Raw genomic sequence first — 22,328 nt, 5'->3', positions numbered from 1 at the left:
TTAACAAATGCAAGCTACATACATTAGTCAATGTTCCTGTGCTTTTCAAAATTGTTTGTGTGCCTTTTATATCATAAATATACAAGCTCTTTATTTTATGTGTTGTAAATATACTGTATAAAACCCAAAATTCCCCATTAGCAGATTTTGTCCATTAAATCTGACGCCAAGGGTTTTACTGTATATAATATCCTAACTAATGTATCATCATCATCATACCACAGGGTGAGAGAAAAAAAAAGGAAATATTAGGCCTTCACAATTAGACATCAATCTCTCTGGTATATTAGGGAACACAGAAATGTATTCAAAGACATTAGTGATTCCAAACAATAACGTCTCTATTCCAATTTTTTCTCTACATAGTGCTTCACATCATTTTATGGTTCTGTAAGTATGCAAAAAATGGAAGGAGTAACATTTTCAGTACAATTTTCTAAACAATCATCACAGATCTTTTTTTTTCTAATTATGAGAATCAACCAATGCTCCAGTCATTCCCATCTTGGCAGTAAAAATTAAGATTTTATTTCATAACAAATTTATATCCTGTACAGAAATCATTTCATAATAGCACCTCATAAAACTTTGCTGTAGTGGGCCATTAATGGACGCTTGCGTCTTTACTGCCAGAACACATTGCAACAGTTAATATCTTTTGGATTTTATCTCCTAATAATATTTTTTGACAGACTTCTACTGTATATATATGTTGCATTTCCTTTTTTCCCTTTGCACCATACGGTATTTATGAGACAGCCCTTAGTTTAAGATGTAGTCATACCATTATATGTTTATCCACTACGGGTGATCCATAAAATAATTATACGCCTCTTGTTAATATTCTTTCCAGCTTTGCTAGCAAAATGATTTAGGGTCAGATGGAAAAAATATGAATTGTGAAATGAATAAAATAAGAAGAAGTAATGTTGCGCATAACCTAAAAAATAACTGATAACATTTTTTCACTATTGCTTACCTGGTTTTTCTTATTGTGTACAATGGCTTAATTGTTTTCATAGTATTTACAAGGCTGAGCATGAGAATTGGGCTAACTTGTCACTTATTTAGATACTCATAACCCAAGAGACAGACTATACACACAGTCTGGTGCAGGTCTAAAGTTTGAAAGCTACAATTGTCTCTCAATGAGAACAATACAATGTAAACTTTTAATGAGTAAAATTGAATTGTTGCAGTGCATCAAATATAATGCTTTTACTGGCATTGTAGGAAGACTTACATCACATTTGACCTAAAAAAGAAGTTTATACAAAAATACACTTCTGTAATCCTTGCAGTTCTTGTTACATCATTGGATTGCTTTCTGGGTATTTTTTAACAGTGAAATATAAAATTAATAATAAAAATAAAACTAAGAAACTGTTATGCCTTTATACTATAATAAGACAACACATATCCTACTGTAACTGGACAGCATACTCTCTTCAGAAAATTCTAATAAACTGTTATATGATTACAAAGTAGAAATTGAGAAAAGGTCTGGTATTCTTTAAGGAGTGCTTTGTTGATCAGTCTTTAACTGTAATTTAAGGAAATATGGAGAGATGACAATACTTATTCCAGCAGTTTATTAATTGTTGATTCCATAGCCCTAACCTGAATTTGTCATTTGTAATGTATGGAATAATAATAAAGAAAATGTAGTCTTTCTTTCTGTATGCCCATAATTTAACACAAGTCCTTCTTGACTATAAAATTTAACTTAGTGATGCTGTTCCGTTTTTTCAGTACATATGAACAAAACCAATTTGTATTTAAGTTTAGATTCACTTGTTTTCATTCAGTTGATATGACTGTATTCAGCAGAAATACAGATTTCACTACGTTGTGAGAAGCCAAGTCTGCTAATTATAAGAATTTTGCAAGACCAAATACTTCAGAACAGCTGAATCTATATAAAACTGATATCTGCAGTTCTTTTATGTATTATAGTATTTATAATTTTGTTGGATCTTTATAAAAAATGAATTGCAAGGAGCACTAAAGCTGCAGTAGAAGAGGAAACAAAGACATCAGTAGAGGGCACTCTTTCTTTTTGGTCAAAACTTTTTGTTGTGAGATCTATCTGGCTTTGTACCAAGGTTTGTGTGCCTAAGAGTAATTTTCACTGTATTTATTGAGGAAATTGAATGTTCTAATGATACATTATAATATTACCCTCAGTGGACTTTTTATCATGACTTTTTAAAAACATTCACCAAATTCTAAAGTTTATTATTAGGCTTCATTTGTTTGCCTTTAGAAAGTAAGTTTAAATTTTATCTGGAAACAAAATTATAGATTTGTTTATGAAGATGTAACTCAGATGCATGTACTAATTATTTAATTAACTGCATATATGCAATACTGACATTTCATAGGTAATTGAATCTTTAATTAAGTGATATTGTGAGCAATCACCTGACCCTAAGAAAAATCATACTTGTCTAACAAAAAATAATAATTTATAATTATTAAATGATTAAATGACTGCTAAGACTGGGCCAAAATTTATAGATGACACTCGGTTCCTGGGGAGTTCAGTTTGAGTCTCCACAACACCCCCAAGACAGAGTTTACATATGGGACTAAGAACTAACTTCACCAGCATCTATGAGGTGTCAAATGGACTCCTTGCAAGCAAAGACCATCCCTATTGAATCCAATTGGCACTACTTTTAAGAGAAAGGAGATATGCCTATAAAGGTTTTATGATCATATACAGTAAAACAGGAGACTGAGCATACCTTCTCTGGTTTTGTGAATCTTCGTAATGAATTTCAAATTTCAGTTAAGTGCATAATCAAATCTATATGGAAAACCCGGACTTTCGTCAAGGGATGCCAAGATAAAGTGAGGTCAGGGTTAAACCATACAAATAATGCACCAGTAATAGAAATAATAATACAGAACTAAAATTGAAAACTTGGCACAGGCAGGGCTTCCTGCGAAATCTTTCATGCAGTATAGTGGAGAACTTAATACAGGGTCAATTCACTTTCCATATGAATTTTGATATCTTGTGTGCCATCTACCTAAATTGCCAAAGGGAAAGAGAGATGAATCATTCAAAAAAGAAAAACTGATAAGGAAGCACATTCATTTTTATTACGGAGACAGGAGCCTAAAAAGAATTGGGAAGATGGGTCAGTCTTTTTAGGTCATCAACTACTTGTTTAAGAATGTTATTATATCTGTGATGGTATGTAAAGAAGAGTAAATCTCATTACCAAGATGTCTGGGATGTTTGACCAGTGTCACAGTTTGAGTAACAGTAAGTGGGTTGGCTGCACTGCTGAATGTACTGGGAGTAAGGTGCTGGGTCAGCTGTAAATCTAAAATAATTCTGTTTAAATCTATGTACACTAAAGTCAGTGTAATATCTAATCAACAAATTGAATCCTTTTATCACGTGTTATGCATCCCAATGCCATGGCTTCAGAGACAGCAAGGTGTATTTAGTTTCAAGTCAGTTAGTTTCAATTAAATCCATATTTATGCATTTGTTAGGCAAATAGTGTACAGTACAATTGTCTTTAGTAAAACTTTTGATTACAACCTGTAAAATGTTAAGAATTCCAATCAAGCCATGGATTAATCATGAAATTCCTCAAATTTATCTATGCTCTGTCATTTTCTAGAAATGCATCAAAACAGCAGTAAGGGCACACAATGATTTATTAATTCAATCAGGCCTACCTTTTCAAAATCCATATTCCCTATTATCTTATCTCCATACAGGTGATCCTCTAGTTTATAATTACGTCTATAATTCTATAATTGTATCAACTTTCTTATAGACAGATACTATGTTAGCATTAACCAATTCATGTGTATGATCCCTGCCTTGAAGTCTTGAGCGACTGTTGGTTGCATAAACAAAAATCTGTTTTCTTGAGTAGGACTAGTCAGATATCATTGAGCCCTGGGGGTTTATTAATCTTGAGTACTTCTAGTACCTGAAGTAATTATACCTCTTCTATGCTATAATTAATAATCATAGTATTTGGTAATATTTTGCTATTGCTTATTAACAAATGTACTGCTCTGTCTTCTGTGCCAGTTGTGAACCGATCCTCTCACTTTTGAAAAGGTGCAGCTCTGATAAGATGTCGCTGAACTTGTATGCATAGAAGCACAGCACTGATCTCTCTGCAGAGCAATAAGGGCTGAATGCCTCCTCTCAAAAATTGTTTTCCTTATTTTTCCAAATTTCGGGAATCACTAATCTTTTTGGTCAAAAATCTGATCAAATCAAATCAAATCTTATCAAATTTCCTAAGCTGAGGAAAAGCCTTGTTACCAAAGTCTATAACAGTTTTGAATCCTGAAATCTCTATTAAGGAATTTTGTGGTTCAAAGTAGATCTTGAAGAACCACTGCTCTGGTTTTAGATGGAGTTCCCTTGATCTGCTGCAAAGCCACATCACTTGGAAAGTTAAATAAAGGATTTACCAGTTTCCGTGTAACCTGTGTCCACTCTTTCTCCAGGATGCCTCACAAGCTCAGATGTATTTGTTTAAGAATCATAGAAAGAAAGAAAATAAAGTGTTGGCATTTCTCCGGAATCAATTATCAATGGCAATATGTATTGCTACTTCTAAATAGAGTTCTAAAAGGGGAGTATGACTAAGTGGTCTCTTTCATTATAAATCAATATTCATATGGATTTATATTAGTTTTTTAGGTGGCTTGCCAAAGATATTCTGTATTTTTTCTCTCATCTCTGTGCAAGTGTCCATTGTGTCAGTCAATCTGCAGTCTCTGTCTTTCATCAAAGAAGCCTATACTCTGACAGAGTCCCGATTATTTCTTTCAGTGCGTACAGATTTGATAACATCAGAATGATGTCAAGACCCCCACATTTCCAGATGTGAAATTCCTGCTAAATTCAATTCTCATGTTTTAGCTTGTCACTTAAGCTCCAAGACATTGTTTGACAGAGCGGAAAGTCCATAATTTATCAGAGCGAGGGGTGTGTCTATTCTCCAGGTGATACAGTAGGTGATGTAAATCATTTAACAACCAACAGTTAATTTAGCCAGAGGGCTTTCTTTATGCAGTACCCACTGTTTGGGTCAGTTTAGTTGTAGTTAGGCAGTGATTGACTAGTCCAAGATCTGTTTTCCTTTGTTAAGTTGCATAGCAACCAGTGGTTATTTGGGGAGGAAACAAAATCGTATTGCAAGCCTTGACAAAATCAAAATTCTTAAACCCACTTATTTTGGTTTTGTGCTTGGCAGTTATTGCTAGTGATTGTAGTGCATGCCAACAGTAATAATCAGTAAATACTTTGCCAGTGATTTTCCTTATATACTCTTATAAATGAATTGCTGACATTATTGTTAGGAATTTCATGATAATTCTTAATTAATGGGAAAAAATGGGGTTACAGACCTGGCCATCAGACCTTCAGTGATTCAAGTGACAGAAGAAACAAGGACTGTAAATAGAACCTACAATATGTACATGATAAATACCAGTAATTTTCTAGTAATGCCGGTAATACCTCTTTTGCTATTGTACTAGGCAGTTTGCCTACAAAACGTTATTTCTAGCAAAAATTCATTACTAGCTACTAATGACAAATTATGAACTATTTCTGATACACTCTCTCCAAAAAGAAAGATGAAAGAAATTGATAAGAAGTCATATAATTGCAAAGTATACCTTCCATTGTTACAAGAGCATCCAGTTTTGAAGCATTTGCTATTTTCACAGGGATCTGCATATAGTGGCAGGCAGTGGAATAACTTTATTAATTTCTACAAATGTATTTATTGAGTTTTGTAAATTTGGAATTACATTCATGTCAATGGTGAACAAACAATGTAGTGTATTATTGTGTGTAGTTCACTGCAAGTCAGGAAAGGAGCCCAATGGGAGACAGAGGAAGAGAACACCAATGGTCAAACTCCTCTTGTATGTTCCAGTAAATAAATGAAATTGGCTATGATAAGATTGTAAGGAATATGAGTGAGTGAGATTTCAAAGTGCATGTATCTGACAATCACTATTTTAAATGGAAATAATTTGAAATAGTTAATTCCTATGAAAATTAAATTAATATCCTGTGCTCTTACCAATATTCAGAATTGACATATCTTGTAAGAGAACCAGTTGGGTCTGTAATAGAGAGGAATAGGCCATCTACATGAAGAGTGACCTGATGTACCTCTCCCCCTAACTATACCACACATGATTTTATCTTTAGGCAGAGATGTTGCTAAAGGTCCATTGCCATGGAAAACAAAAGAGGGGGCTGGGAACAGCTCCTGTCTTGCGTCATGATACTGATTGATAATTTGTTTGAACCAAGGTTAGAAGGGATGAATAAGTATTTTCATGGTATTAAAATTAGGACAGAACCAAACAGCCTGATACCAGAGAAAAGATAATGTAATTAATTACAGCTAGTAATTTCATTACAGTGAGTCACAAGTCTTTTTCACATCATGGAATATTCTCCTTCCAGAAAGGGAAGGATGGGGAGAAGGAATTTGTTGTGTCAAAATGGCTACAAAGGTTAAAAAAAGAATATTCCTCCTTGATTAAGATGGTTAGGTTCTGGAAATATGGATAAATACAGATTAATTTTGGGAAGCTAACATTTTGCACCCATGGTTGAAAGAGAAATGAGATGGTAAGAGAGGGTGTCAAGAGAATCTTTATCCTGTAGATAGTTATAGTTTGATTTTAAAAAAAGTTGTTGGGAGAGACATGGTGTTTAATGATTTGTAAAATTCAGAATTTAATAGGAGATGTTGTAAGTAGAAAATTTTATACTATTCTGTGGTCATCAGTTCCACGAGCTTTGGAGAAGTGTATACTGTAGATGTACTTTGGTGAGTTCCTTAAGCAGAATTCTTGCGTTTGATGGTAAAATGATGAATGGCTTATCTATGTTTTAAAAACAATCTACTAGTACAGAATCCCTAAGGGGTTCAGAGGAGTAAATTTAAATAAAAATGATTGAATTCATCATCAATCTTGAGTTTATTCACAGTTATAGAATTCAAATGTGCACAAAGTTGTACTGTATATTATTTAAGATGCAGCTGTTTTTGGAAGCTGATGAGCCAAAACTCTTCTATGTTCTATGCTGTGATTTTAATAGTTCTGGCAAGAACTCTGTTTGTATAAGAGGAGTTATATTTCAATATTGACAATCCAACTGAAAGATACGGTCATTGAGATCTGTTTATTAGAATGGACAGTATAAGAGATACTTTAGCCCCGGAGGTAAGCTTTTGAGGTCCCCCACAGAGTAATGGGAAACATCAGTGTTTCTGTTAGTATCTAAATAGAACTTTATCTGTATATTCAGAAATTCAACAAAGAGTTAAGTACTCCCCTGAAGAATCTCCCCAACTGAGATGTGATTATTCCAGCTAACCCTAAACATTAAATGATTTTTCCTGGATTTATTTGTGCCATATCACCCTGCAACTCACAACTAGCATGTGTGAGCCTGGAAAGAGGAGACCTCCTGGCAAAAACTAAGGTTGCTGCTGGAAGAGGTGTTAGTAGGGCCACCAGGGGGCGCTCACCCTGCAGTCTGTGTGAGTCCTAGTGTCCCAGTATAGTGACGGGGACACTATACTGTAAAAAGGCACCGTCCTTTGGATGAGACATAACTAAAACTGAAGTCTGACTCTCTGTGGTAATCAAAAACTCCCAGAGTGTTTCTTGAAAAGATTAGGGGTAATACCCTGGCCAAATTTCCTCCTGGTCTTTACCAGTCCTAGCCTCCTAATAATCCCCATCTTTAAATTAGCTCCATCACTCTGTTCTCCTCTCTACTGATAGCTGGTGTGTGGTGAGTGTACTGACACACTATGGTTGTCGTCACATCATCCAGATGGATGCTGCACACTGGTGGTGGTGGAGGGGATCCCCATTACCTGTAAAGTGCTTTGAGTGAAGTGTCCAGAAAAGCGCTATATAAATGTAAGGATTATTATTACGAATTTCTATTTGTCCTTCAAGGAATCAAATGCATTTTTGCTTCTTTCCCTCATAAAGTTTTTGTTGTATGGTTTAATTACGTCATTATTGAGAGAGACATTCTTAGAAACTGTTTATTTAAAAACAAACATGGTTAATTCATTTGTTAATGAGTTTAAGGTTGAAAGTGGAACACATGTCTTTCTGAACGAACAGAAAAAGCAAGGAATTTGGAAAAACCTGAATAACAATAAATGGAAAAAAAAACAACCAAATTATTTGAATAAAAACCCAATATGCCAGTTGGCTGGGGTAAGAGCCTCTGTTGATATTTGTGTCTGTTGTTGGTACATAGAGACAAATTAATTGTAACAGCATGAACATGAAGATATGAGTTGCCCAGTATGGTGACATTTGCTTTTTCAAAAGGGGTTTGCACATAGTTTATGGTCATGGATTATAATACATTTTTAATATCAAGTGTCATCCATAACTATGATTGCGTATGTACTTTTATTTTGTTTGAATTTTAATTAAATTCTTGAGCACTTTAAGTTGTACCAATCAGAGTTCTTTAAGCTAAATGCAAAAGGAACACAGCTATTTATCTTTCTAGGCTCTGTGAATTTTTAATTTAGCTGTGCAGTATGAACTGTAAACTGTTGCACTTGAAATCAGAAGGAGAAAAAAGAGACAAGACTAATGATAATGAATTTCTTGTTATGTTTCTTCAGTGTAATTGTGGTTGAATGATGTCTCTTGTTCATAAAAAAAGCAAATTACTGAAGCTGTAATCACAGTCTTGCAAACAAAACTTTCTATTTCTCTTGTTATGGTTAAAAAAAAATGCTGCTGGGAAATTCTGAGGTGACCTTTCTCAATTTCCTTTATTCCTTTAGACACCCCGGCCTCTCAACATCATCAAGCAAAACAACGGTGAGCAGATCATCCGCAGACGTACCAGAAAGCGCCTTAATCCTGAGTCCCTTCCCCCAGAGCAACTCGTCAAGCAGCAACGTGTTAACAGTGAGGAACAGGTCAATGGAAGCCCTCTGGAGAGGAGACCAGAGGAACCTCTGTCAGACACCCACCAGCGAGAAATGCAACAGAGTAACCTAAACAAGTATGACGCCTACAGTTCTGGAGCCAAAAACCACCCAGCTCCACAGGCCTTACCAGTTAATCAGACGCTGGAGATCCACAAAAGAATGACGCCTTTGCACATACACTTAAAAAGCTCTCAGGAAAGTGGTGGAGATCCTGGAAATGGCTCAGCTGCGGCAGAGGGAAAAGGAAGCTCAGAAAGGGGGAGCCCCATAGAGAAATATATGAGACCCTCCAAACAAGCTAATTATTCTCCACCAGGTAGTCCAATTGAAAAGTACCAATACCCATTGTTTGGACTTCCCTTCATCCACAATGACTTGCAAAGTGAAGCTGATTGGCTGCGGTTCTGGACTAAGTACAAGATGTCTGTTCCGGGGAATCCACACTACTTGAGCCATATGCCTGGCTTACCAAATCCTTGCCAAAGCTTTGTGCCTTATCCTGCCTTTAACCTGCCTCCACACTTTTCATCTGTTGGGTCAGACAATGACATTCCTTTAGATCTGGCAATTAAGCATTCCAAGCCAGGCCTGACAACAAATGGAGGTGCCAAGGAGAAGAGCAATGTGCCAAAAAGTTCAAAGGACAAGGAGCCAGTGAACGCTGAAAGAACCGAAAAGATTGACAGGGGCACTCAGGATGAACTGTCAACGAAGTGTGTTCACTGTGGCATTGTCTTTCTTGATGAAGTTATGTACGCCTTGCATATGAGTTGCCATGGTGATAGCGGGCCTTTTCAGTGCAGCATATGCCATCATTTGTGTGCTGACAAATATGACTTCACAACACACATTCAGAGAGGCCTGCACAAGAATGTTGCACAGGTGGAAAAGAATGGAAAACCGAAAGAATAACTAATACTTAGCACTTCTTAGCACAATATGAAAGAATGAGGTTTGCTAACAGCAAAAGCAGAAGCTTGTACTGTCCTAGCAGTCTGCATAGGGAACTAATGACATTTTAACATTTAAAGGTGTTTGATGTAAAGCTAAAGTTATTTACTATTTACCTATTGTGATTTTTTTTTCATGAACATATTTTAGGAAAGTGTAGGTACATGACCATCCATTGTTTTATTATGGTATGGTATCTCAGACAAGGCAGTCCAGCAAAGAAGGTACAGTACATCTGCATATTATTTCAGTGGATTGACTACTTTAGAAATCAATTATTCTTATAATGTGCTTAAACATACAAAGTTTAAACATTTATTGATTTGTCTTTATTCTTCATCATGTGCAGTAAGCAAGCCATGTGCTCTTTTAAAAAGAAATTACAGATGCATTATTTTGTTTCAATAATGCTGTGTCATCTGATAATAATTCTATTCATGTAAAAAACAAAGCCCTCAGGGAATTCATTCAACTGAGTGAGAACATTTCATATATCATTTGTCTTTCTGGTGATGGTTAAGATTGAGCATCTTTTTTGTATGTATGGAATTTATGTTTGTCCTTTGTTTTTCTTTACCTTACCTTGTGGAAATGACACCTGTTACACAACTCACTTTAGGCATTGCAAGCTGCTGCCTTTCTGGGATACAAACCTTGTATCACTAAAGAAATTGGGAGAGGAGGTAGAAAAATATTTTTCTAATTATTAATGTAAAAATCATAATATCGGTGCCTGATATATTGTATAAAAATATTTTCTACAGTGTATGTTGGTATGCAACAATGAATACACACATTTGAATAAGAGTCAGCTGTTTGGCTCTGGGTGACTGTTTACATTTGCAAATGTAGCAAACAAAGTAATGAAGCAAACTTCTCCTAATTCAGCATTTTTTTATATTTTCTTTCTCTTTTTGAAATGATGAGAAATGCTAGTAGAAAATTGATGCCTGTGTTTTGTTTTTTTTAAAGAAGGAAATGCATATATTTTTATGCCTAAACACACACAAAAGTGATAGCACTATTCATTCCAAGCAATGTTCTCTTTTTCTTAAGCTCTTAATACATATTATGCTTGTAATAGTATATATCTATACTCATTTTATTTGAAATTGTTGTTCTTATTTTATGTTTTCAAAGAAATGTTTGAGAGTGAATTTAAAAGTACTGTTTGAGCTTTAAGACACCTACTATATCTTCCTGTTTTTATCCAGTGCACACCAGTTTTGCATCTCACTGCAAAAGGATCTTTACATTTAGCTTCGTAAGTGCTAAATCTGATTCGGTGTCAGTGTCCACATCTTAAAGTACATTTTAAGTCCCTTATCAAATAGTTTTAACACTTTCTTGCTTCCATTGGAAATGGTCAATTCTAGGTGGATGTTATTAGTTGTAAAAGACAAAAACATTAAATTATGAATATAACAGATTTCGAAGTAAACAAAGTCGGGTGAGTTCTCCGCACTACGGACAGTTACAGTATAACATCTGAATGGATGAACCATTCAATCTAGCTTAGGAGTTAAGAAGAGATGCTGGCTAGTAGATTCAGCGCTATTTAAAATTCTACGGTAGACAGCAGACATTTGATGAATTAATCAAGCAGTCAAAAGCATCCAGGGTCCTGTTTTGATAAATTATGGTGAAGCACTGGCATGTGAAAATCAATTTGTGTTTCTGATGGTGTGATTTTAAACCAGGCTTCTTTATTGGCTGGCACCATTCAATCAGTGAATGTTAAAGAAAACGGAAGTGCAAGTAATCCCATATGAAAGTATATCTCCATAACACAAGGAATGTATAAAGAGAAATTCTTAATGTAGTTTTGTAAGTAAACATATCTTAAATTCACCATTTTACCTCTGAATCATTTACCATCTTAAAGATTGTGAAAACATACTCATTAGCAAAAAGCATACAATAATGCATTTTAACTACAATAGAAATCATAATTGAAACACAATTCTTAAGATTTTTGCGATGAACTTGGATGCTCTTTTTCATTATTTTAAGCAGTTATTTTTAACAGTTGTTGCTCAGCTGAAATAGTTTCAGAAGTGGAAGAAAGAGAAGACATATATCAGCTAGAGAGAAGAATAACACTGCTAATATGCAGAGAAAATGTAATTTGGCACTAATAATACATTATTGTGCATATACTTTTGCTTGTTTGCCTAATTGAATTGGTTTTAAAATGAAAACTTTTCAGTGATTGTATGATTTTCCATTTATCAAAATAAGGCCCTGGGTGAATGGTTATATTTTTCTCTGTAATTGTAGACACCATATGTGGGGTGGTGTAGTTATGTCCATCATTACCATGTATGTATGAAAGTATGTTACCCTGCATTTTAATGAATAACTCTGGAATTTCAGAGTCACCTTAGTTATAATTTATAAACTAGTACCAAAAGCTCAGTAAGACCTCATAGCGCTGCTTTATTGCAATTGCCTCCTCTTATGAAAAAAAAGAGTTTTTTCCCCTTTCATAGGAGCATTTAAGGAAATAATAAAAACCCATAGGAAGGTTTTTTTGTTGAAAATCTCATTTTCTTTTAATTTAAACTTTTTATGCTTGCACTTCAATTATTATTCATTTTTTACTGCAGAGGAAGAAAGAATAAAAGTATAATTAGCATGCTACATACAGGTACTGCAACATAATTAGCAAAAGTGTTGATTAATATTTTAAAAGATTTACCTTGAGGCTTAAAATACACAACTATAAAAACATATGAAGAATATCTAAAGCTGTAAACCAGTGAGGAAATGAATCTGTCACAAGGCAAAATATGTAAATGTTTAACCATGAGTCTAGAATGTGTTTGGTTTTTAACGTTTCTGCCTTTACAGCGTATAGATAATGATTTAGGTTATCATAATTTATCTTATTTTCTGCTGGCACTTAAACATTTTTATTGTTTTATGTTCTTCATGCAAAACAAATCAGTCAGCAAAGATGTCTGTTACATCTAAACTTGAATAATAAAATAATAATAAAACATTTTTACCACAAATTGTAAGTTATTTCTAACTTTAGAATTGTGGCAATAAAATCATTTGAAATTCTTTGTGGAAATTAATTTGAAGTAGGGATGAAAATATTGTGAGATGCGCAGTTTGGTTTTATTAGCAATCATATGCAAATATAATGCAGTGGTGAACAAAAGGGCTATTGTGTTATCAAGAAACTTAGAGCTTAGTTAAGAACTTTGAGGTGGAGTCACCAGAAGAAGAATATGATGAAACATGACCTGCCAAACTGAGAGCTAACCTCATTTGCCTTTGGTAGTTTCCAGTTATACCTTTCGCCCAACTGTGCTGAAAGCTGATTATACCTACTGTTTTCAAATATGTTTCTTTTTGTGCTGCTCAAGTGTAGTGAGACTTTAGCTTTTGGCTTTAACTAAATAGATTCCCTTTTGATTGACAAAAATAATAAATGGAAAAAAAAATTTGAACAGAGACAACACTCTCTAATCCAGGTCTTTAAGGGTACTTTGATACAGTACATTTTTGTGTTGGCCAGACTTCACACAATCTTTTATTTTTCAGACCAATGTCTTAGTTACAGGACCGGACCCAGGAGGTTGGGGGACTGAAACATCCAGTTGCCTACCCTGGCAGGAAGCTCTATTACCCATAGAGCAGTGATACAGTGACAATGAGAAGAGAATCTTTATTGATTAAATGGGTAAAGGAAGCGCTTTGTTGACAATGAGAAGAGAATCTTTATTGATTAAATGGGTAAAGGAAGCACTTTTTACTATCTACGGTATTGTTCATTTACCCTGGTAACAGATCACGCACTGCAGATGTGATTACTTTGGGTCAAAGATTGCAACCATGGATTCGAAGACGTTCCTCCCTGCAGGCATTCCAGTTCTGCTTGCAGCACAAGTCAGAGAAAGAGCATCTAAAGGGTGACTTCCTGTCTCAGATCCCAGATGCCTTGGTCCGAGTCTAAATGGGTAGAGGACTACTGCATCTGAAGATGACACAGCTGGTGATAATTACTGCTGTGCTGGCTCTCTGTCTAAACCAATGCTCTCTATCAGAAAGAGGGGTGTGACATAGCCGGAAAAAGAATGATAGATGCTCAACTCCAAGGCTCTGTAAAAAAAGCACTAGTGAGAAAAGGAGAGACTGGAGGATTGAACCAAAGACCAGAGCCACTGGAAGAAGCAGCCGATTGGCTGACAGCAGGAAAATGAGAAAGAGAAACCAGACAAATTAGCCAGCGGTCAGAGTCACTGCAAGATGTGGGGTTGATGGTGGAAGATAGAAATCTGAGACGGAAAGTTTTCTTTTTGAACTTTTTCTGCTTTTTAAAAGAATAAAGAGCATGGTTGCCTGCAATTTCCCCACCTGCTCTGTTTTTTCATTACCAGCCTGTAACAATGCCTCATTGAGGGTCATGATCCACTTGGCTTTATAACCATCCTTGAATTCACTGCTTTAGACCTTAGAAACTGATTTGGTCATATAAAGTAAAAATGTAGTTCAATTACATAATTGGAAACTACAGATGACCTTGTGGTTCTTGAGATGTGAAATTCAGAAACACTTTTACTTGTTCCTGGAATCATTATTCTAAGTGTGAAAAATGGAGATGAGAAAAATGAGAAAAGTATACTGTAAGTGGGGCATCAGGATAATTCATAAGATTGAAGTTAAAATTCTAAACTAGTTTTATTACCATTGATAAAAATAATCAGAAACAGTAATGGGTAATTCCTAACTACTGGAAATGACTAGAAATCTATTACAAGGGACCTACTGTATGTGGAAAGACCAATGTGATTGATGACATAAGAACCAAGCACTGTGGGCATCTGTATCAAGAAGTACATATGCATTACATGCCAACTCACACATACTGTTGCATTGCTTCCATTTCACTTGCATTGTCTTGTTCATGTTGCCTTTGGACCATATAAAGAATGCTTTTCAAGCATAGGAATGAATAAGATTAAAATTTCCACATTCTGTTACTGTCTTTTATTAAAATGTTGACAGATCCTTATTTTATTAAAAATGTATTAATCAAAGAATTCTGAGCTCCATGTTCTCACCACCACACAGAAATTAAATACAGGTAAGCTTTGACTGTAAATAGGAGACTCTTCTTTTTTTCGTAATGTTGAACAGACCAAATAATGATACTATAATAGGAATACTATGATCATAAGTAGAAGACGTGACAAATCTTAAGACACGGTATGATGGGGTTCTTGGATCAATATGCTAAAAGGAATCATATGAGCATGACTGAATGAAAAGCCTGCCCTTAAAGGTAACAGTTGAAAAGAGGGGATAAATACAGTACATTTACCTTGCACCTTCAGAAAATAACTCTCAAATTATTTTTCATAACCTTTTGGGGTATGTTAGAGGCACTTGTAGTTCTGCAAGTACTGAACAGTATATTGCAAGAAGCAAGAAGTAATGCCTACATGTTGCAATTTTGGTTAAGATCTGGAAACAATTACAATAGATTGTTTAAGATCAAATGAAACCACACTAAATATTTTTGTTTCACTATTAAAGGAATTCTAACAGCTTTTGACAAGGCTTTAATTCAATAGATGGAAAATATTCCCTGGGAAAATAAACTTTTGTTTGACTAAAACTATTTTTTTTTTAAAAACAGCACACAAACTTTTTTCATCTCATTATTCATTTGTCAGATATGAATAATTCTGGATCAAGATTTTACCCTTGTAATTTATGATCATGATTTTACCATTGTAAAAAGACCAATGTGGGATATTTGAAGCTGTAAGTCATCTTATGATGTAGCTGGGCTTATAGGTCTTCCATCATACCTGTCTACTTTATGTCTGCACTCACAGTTATCAGTTGTTGTACAGTAGAAGCACTCTACAGTACTGTATGTGTAGTGCTCCCAGTTGGGACATGGTTGACTAGGACTAGGACTAGGCCAGTACTAGTTGTTTCCTTTAAGTTGATGGTGTATCTGGTATAAGTTGATGGTATAGTACAGTATATGGATGAACCCAGAATGCCTTGCTGACTTCATGTTATAACTTCCCTTCCAGCAATATTCTAAAAATATTGGAATCTCACCTTTCACATACAAGCTCACAAGTACACATTTCTTACCACACCTTTTGATTTTGTACTCGTAACTGAAAAAGGGGGCATGTTCTTTAACGTTGTCTGTAGACATATTACAACTTTTATAACATCATATTTACGTTAATCACCCTTGCACAATTCAAAGAGAAAATATCGTTTCTCAAGCAGTTTGGTATTAATTAAATTAGATGCTATCATTTCTGTATTATTAGAAAGGCTAAGCTGTTTGTGAATCACACTGCACAAGCAGGCCTTCACAAACCATTAATTTGCAGGATGCTAACTCTTCTACATCTGAGGCACTCCACATCACCATCAAGGAAAAACAAAAAAACTACAGACTAGGACAGCACAACAGCACAAACATTGGCTTTAACAGTTTAGACTGGATGAAAAGTTTTGCACTTACTGTTTTCTGTCTGACAAAACACTATTGTCAAAAACACAGATTTGATTTTGGCTACTTTACCATAAAATATAACTTTTATTCTTATTTTTAATGTACTTTGTAAACCTACAAATAATGGAAATAGGCATTGGAAGTGTACAACAAACCAGATCAACAGTAGTGACTGAATCTAAATGTGCTAAAAAATAAATGCCTTGTTTTTTAGATGAAGCAACTTTTAAAACCCACATACAGAGTTCTATCTTCTTAAATGATAAAATCTTATTTTTTATATAGCATTCTCTTAATAAATATATTCAGCATGTATCTTTTGCCCTTCATAATGAGAATGAATAATTCTAAAACAGTTTAATGGCTTCTGTTCCAGTGTATATGTAATACATTAACCCTTGGTAACTTTGAGGTAACTAAGGTAAGGTAAACTAGACACAGTACCTTCTAAATTTAAAGGGGTAATTATTTGGTTTTATACTTAATTCAGTATAATATAGTGTAGGACTATTCACACTTCTATGTCACACTTAGAACTGTAACTCCTATCTAACTGTAATACAACCTTATTTCAGTATGTACTGTAGCTACAAAAATTGCAAGTCTCAGATATAAAATAATTCAGCAATTCATTGATTTTGCCTTTTTTTCACAAATGACTAGCCATGTTACCAGCCAAAAAATATTCTAATGAATGTATTTGGAAACATAATTATTTGTTCACTCTTCTGTTTCATAAGCCAGAAAATCAAAATAGAGTGAAGTGATCTGGAGCAAAGAAATAATACATTTTTATGCTGCTTCATTTGTGCATTGTTCATGCCCTTCTTCATTGGTAATTTGATTACTTGCACACTCTCTAAAGATCTGTTTTCAAAATCTGCTTAAAAGAAAAATAAATTATTAATATTTCCTGAATATGAACCCTGAATAGTTTTTATTGGATCTCCATTTGACTACAATCTCGTGATTGTTCCTGAAGTAGTTCACTTCATGATAAATAAATAAAAAATGGAATGTTTTCTCTCCTAATAGTTAGAACCACTTTTAAATTTGTTTTAGAGTTTTAAAGTAGATTGTAACATCCCATATTAGCATATGAGTCATACTCTACCTGTTTGAGAGTGATCTACTCCTTCACTGTGTGCTTCAGATGGTATTTCCCTAACTAATTATCTGAGGTTTAAGAACCCTTCAGAGTGACAATAGGTGGTAAGGCATGTCAGCACTACAGTGCCTGGCTTCAGCACAGAAATGCTCTCGCAATAAGCTTAAGAGCATGTTGTGACACTGATTTGCTTTTTCCTCTAACATCTTCGAAGAATCAGTGTCAAGAACTGTATTCAGATGCTTCTGAAACAGCAAGCTAAGCAGATGAAGAAAATCCTTTAGAACATATAAAATAGGTAAAACAGTAAGTAAATAATCTGAATTACTCCATTTGCTTAATACATACGTGATTCATCAAAGTTGGATTTTGACTATAGTTATATTCTTATTACAATACATTAAAAATCAGTTCTTGTGTTAACCATTTCTTTAAAGTTTAATAATAATAAAACAAGCTGACAAATATAAAGGGATAGTATACTTAAAACATTGGCTGTGCACTTAATAAGTGTCATTAAGTGTACGTAAATTACTCACTTGGCTGTGGAAATGACAGCATAGGTCTGAAATCAGCTGTGTCACACCTACCCTCACTTTTGTAGGATGATCCTGGGAGAAAATTATACAAATGGGGCAGAGTGGGTGGAGGAAGGGTATAAAAAAGATGCGTGCAGGGCCATGTGCAGCCAGGGAGCATTTATGCATGGGGGAGTGGAAGTTCAAGATTAGAATTTGACCGCCTCCCAAATTTCTGTTTCAGTAAACATGATTTTTGTAGTACAGTAAAATTGTAATAATGACAAATCAAGCAAATGCACCTAAAGGAATACTGTAGCATACGTAATACTTTGGAGCTTAATATTTTGAGGAAATGATGGTACTGTTCACAACTGCTACAAAGCTTCAAAACAATTTCCAAAACACTAGTGTATATTTTTAATCCTGAACTAAAAGCGAATTAGTTGCCTGAAGAACAGAGAATAGCATATGAAGTGCATATGGCACAGGCTTGAGCTTGTTCAATTGAGTAGATTCACATGTGCGGTATTTTGAAGGAACACCGCAGGTGAATGAAGTGAATGAGAACCATGTATGATGCAAGTGATAGAACACCAATCAGCAAAGAGGTGTCAGTAGCAGCAGATAACAACACTAGCAGGGGCAGCTAGTTTGAGATTTAGATTCTGTGGTGGGCAGTGGAAGTTGCTGTCCTAGAAGAGTAGTCAGGCACGGAAGGTGAAAGAGAGCTACCGCTTGCTAAACAGAATGGATGAGGATTCGTTAAGAGCAGAACCCCCAAGAGAAGAAATCTAAGCTATGCTCACAAATGGAAGCTTTGGGAAAGGGAAGAGTTGAGGGCTGACATTACACCAGTTGGACATCAACCAACAGAGAAGGTAAAGGGCTGAGGAAAAAGGATTGTGGGTGCCAGGGACATTGAAGGGCTGTAAATAAAGAGGTCTTGAATCAGTGTTGACTGATGACATGTACTCATACCTATGGGACAAAGTGGGCACCAGCGACCTCCACACTCCTTTTGGGACAAGATTGGGAGAAGGGGAGAGACAAAATAAATATAGGCACAGTGAGTGAGATGCTCAATCAAAAATGTGAAAGTTTGAAGGATGTAGAGTAGAGTGAGTGGGAATAGGAAAGAGAGAAGAGATAGGAAAGGGGGTTATGAAACAGTCACAGTTGTTCTGAATTCTTGGAAGGGCTGATGTTGGCTCAGGAGAACCAGAAGAAAAGTACAGATGGTATGGCAGCAGCAGAGCCTCTTTAGTTTTTAGTGGAGTGTTTGAGGTTGAAGAGGCAAAAAAGCAACTCCAGTCTTGGCTTGTAGGAGAGGTATGCAATAAATGTAAGGTCCCAGCAATGCAGAGTGTGAAAGACATCCATCTGTGATGAAACAAAACTGTTAAAAGATTTGTGCAGCCAGGGATGATATGTGTAAGGGAGCAGAAGTTTAATATTAGAAATTGACCTTCTCCCAAACATTTGTTTAAATAAACACCATTTGATGGCTACAAAGATGTTTTTTATCACTGATTTTAACAAGACATCTGCGGCTATCTTCTGATTAATGTTTTCTCATTTTTTCACACTAAGAGAAGAAAATATGTATATGTAAATTAATTAGAGACAGCTATGGAATAGTTTACTTACAGTATATCATGTATTTGGCACACTTTTTAAACTTGAGTCAGCTTCATTAGGGACTCTTACAGTCTCTTACCTATACAAAAGGTGTGAGTATAAGGGCACTTAAGCTACAAGTGTGAGTGAGCACAAATTACTAATTCTTACTTTATCACATCGTTTGTTGTATTCAAGATTTGTGATTTGCAAGCAGCTGAACACAATTCTAAAAGTAAAGTGATCCAACTTTACCTCATTTGTAATTATTTGCCTTAACAGTAAAATAACATTTAATATATTTAATATATGTTTACTGGACGGTAAATTTATGCAAACAATACATGCAGTATACTCATTGGAGAATAGATTTCGACTGTGTTTATAATTATATGCTTCACAACACTTTCACTGTGAGGGATCCCAAAACTCGACACATTGGAAGGAACACACTTCATCCCTCAATGAAGTGCATCATCTAGTTAGAGGTCTTCCACCTTACTCTTAACCAAAACCATCCTTGATTTGTTTCTGAGCTTTACATCAGCTTTACATCAGTAGTAAGTGTATTACTACTGGATGTTTGATTTAGTCTCCTACTCTTGACATGTATCTAAATGATTCAGACGCTGATGGAATTAATTGGTTTTTGTAACAAAAACAGCATGCTTAAAATGATATTTTATTGAATTAATATTGAAAAGCTCAGCCCTTGCAGACCAAACACCTAACCTTGAATTGACAGAAGCTTAGAATACTAATGAGCATGGGAAAATATACTAATAAGGAACACAGATATACAGTACAGTAGGAAGGAATAACAAAAGGAGTGTAATTGGAGGGTAGAGGACAGAATCCTATTGACTTGGATCCTGATATATGATAACATATAGTAAAAACATTTGTTAGAATGAATAGCCTTTAAACACCCAAACATACTGGGGCACTGGTTTTGGAAATTCTGGTCCAAAGAGACAGGCATCATCTACTGATCCACCAGCAATATTTACTGTCTTTACACCACTTTACACTGTATTTGCTTGCAGTACTCCTACCCCAGCATTGGCCAGACAGCCTTTTTTAGCTTCTGAAATCTAATAAAATCAGATTAGTAGGTGGTAATGCTGCTGTAAAGTCCTTTTTAAATCAAGCACTTAACATTGTAGAAGTCACATACTGTATCACATCTTCGTGAAGTTAAAACATTCTTTTGTAATAAATGCCTTTATTGTTTTACATTATTTTAATTGGAGTGATTATGCATTTGTATTGCTTTGTGTTATCTTGGAAACACATTTGTGATCCTTTTAACCTTTGCTAAATTGTGAGGTGCATGCTGTTGGAATTTGCACAGATATAAATGTCACCTTGCTGGTTCCTTTCCTCTTAAAGCTTTATTCATTTTTAAACATTATTGAAATGAAAGATGAATTGCTGGAAAGTCTTGGGATGCCTCACCATTAAAACCGCTAAGCTTTTAAAGTGTTTCCAACTACTCTCAACATTCAAAATGCAATCAAATTAATACATACCTCATAACAATTACTGTACCTGCACTCACTGCCAGCAAAACTGCAGCTAATTACATTATTGTTGTCCTGCTTTAATTTCTAGGTACAGGACACATTTTTTATAATGAAAATGTGCTGATTAGCAGTTTTACCTCTATAACTCTTTGGTAGTGACCACCTTAGCTTGCCCTTTAATTTTGCCATTAATGATGTCATCATTTATCTCAGTCTTTTTCCATGTTCTGCCCTATTACTTTAGTGCTTAGTAGTACTTTGCAGTTTTGCTGCCCCATTAGTCCCCCTATCATACACATTTTCTGAGTTCTCCATACAACTGAGATAATTAAATGGTGTCTTTCACTATCTTCATAACCTTCCTGTCAGTTCTTCCATTCATTCTCTTTTCCAAAATTTCTTAGCTCTCAGTATATCTGGCATACATTATATCTGGGTGGAAGTACAATTCTAATCTAGATGCATGCTTAAGATTTAAACTTTATCTGTCCTGCCTTTTCCCTCTCTGTCCCTGATGCAAATTTTAATTGCATCAGGCATATTATTTAAATTCATTAACCTAAAGTTCTTTCTCTAAATTGACAAAAAAAATGCACATTTTTGATTGGAACGTTGGACTGCCTCAAATTAATTTCACCTGTACAGTACATGGTTTAATTTATTCTTACCATTTAGGATGCACATATAGTTTTCATTTCACTGTAACACACAACATAATATTCAAGTTTTTTATATATAAATGTGCTGTATATATATGAAGAATCACCAAAATTCCTTGATAGCATCATTTTAATTAAGAGCATTATACTCATACAAAATTCACTTTAAACAAAGTAGTTTATAACAATTTATTTACAAACCATGGGATATTTTTCCTTTTTACATTACTTTGCTTAATAATTTTAATTTCTCTCAAACACGAGATAATGCCAAGTACCTACAGTACCTAGTGGATGAACAGTTAGCAGATGTTTGTTTTGTTAAGTAATAGCATATTTTCAATGTATCTTTGTTTTCAAGCAATCTATGTAATTATAATTACAGCTTGAAATCAAAATGAATTACATACTGTGGTATTAAAGTATTTGCTCAAATTTTTCTTGG

At 34.8% G+C, this 22,328-nt stretch overlaps 1 protein-coding gene across 4 annotated transcripts in view; it reads left to right on the top strand.

Moving 5' to 3' along the window:
- Positions 1-12,954, top strand: part of trps1 (trichorhinophalangeal syndrome I) — a 135,328-nt gene extending 122,374 nt beyond the window's left edge. For all 4 annotated transcript variants that reach the window (XM_015357079.2, XM_006635570.3, XM_015357081.2 and 1 more), the window contains exon 6: positions 8,850-12,954. In XM_015357079.2, the coding sequence (XP_015212565.1) occupies positions 8,850-9,911 (1,062 nt within the window). In that variant the 3' untranslated portion in view covers positions 9,912-12,954. The remainder of the gene's footprint in view (positions 1-8,849) is intronic.
- Positions 12,955-22,328: the final 9,374 nt, after the last annotated feature.

Source organism: Lepisosteus oculatus, chromosome 10 (genome assembly GCF_040954835.1).
Source record: "Lepisosteus oculatus isolate fLepOcu1 chromosome 10, fLepOcu1.hap2, whole genome shotgun sequence".
NCBI classification, from domain to species: domain Eukaryota; kingdom Metazoa; phylum Chordata; class Actinopteri; order Semionotiformes; family Lepisosteidae; genus Lepisosteus; species Lepisosteus oculatus.
The sequence above is the reverse complement of the archived record's forward strand: the minus strand, read 5'-3'. Positions and strand labels throughout refer to the sequence as shown.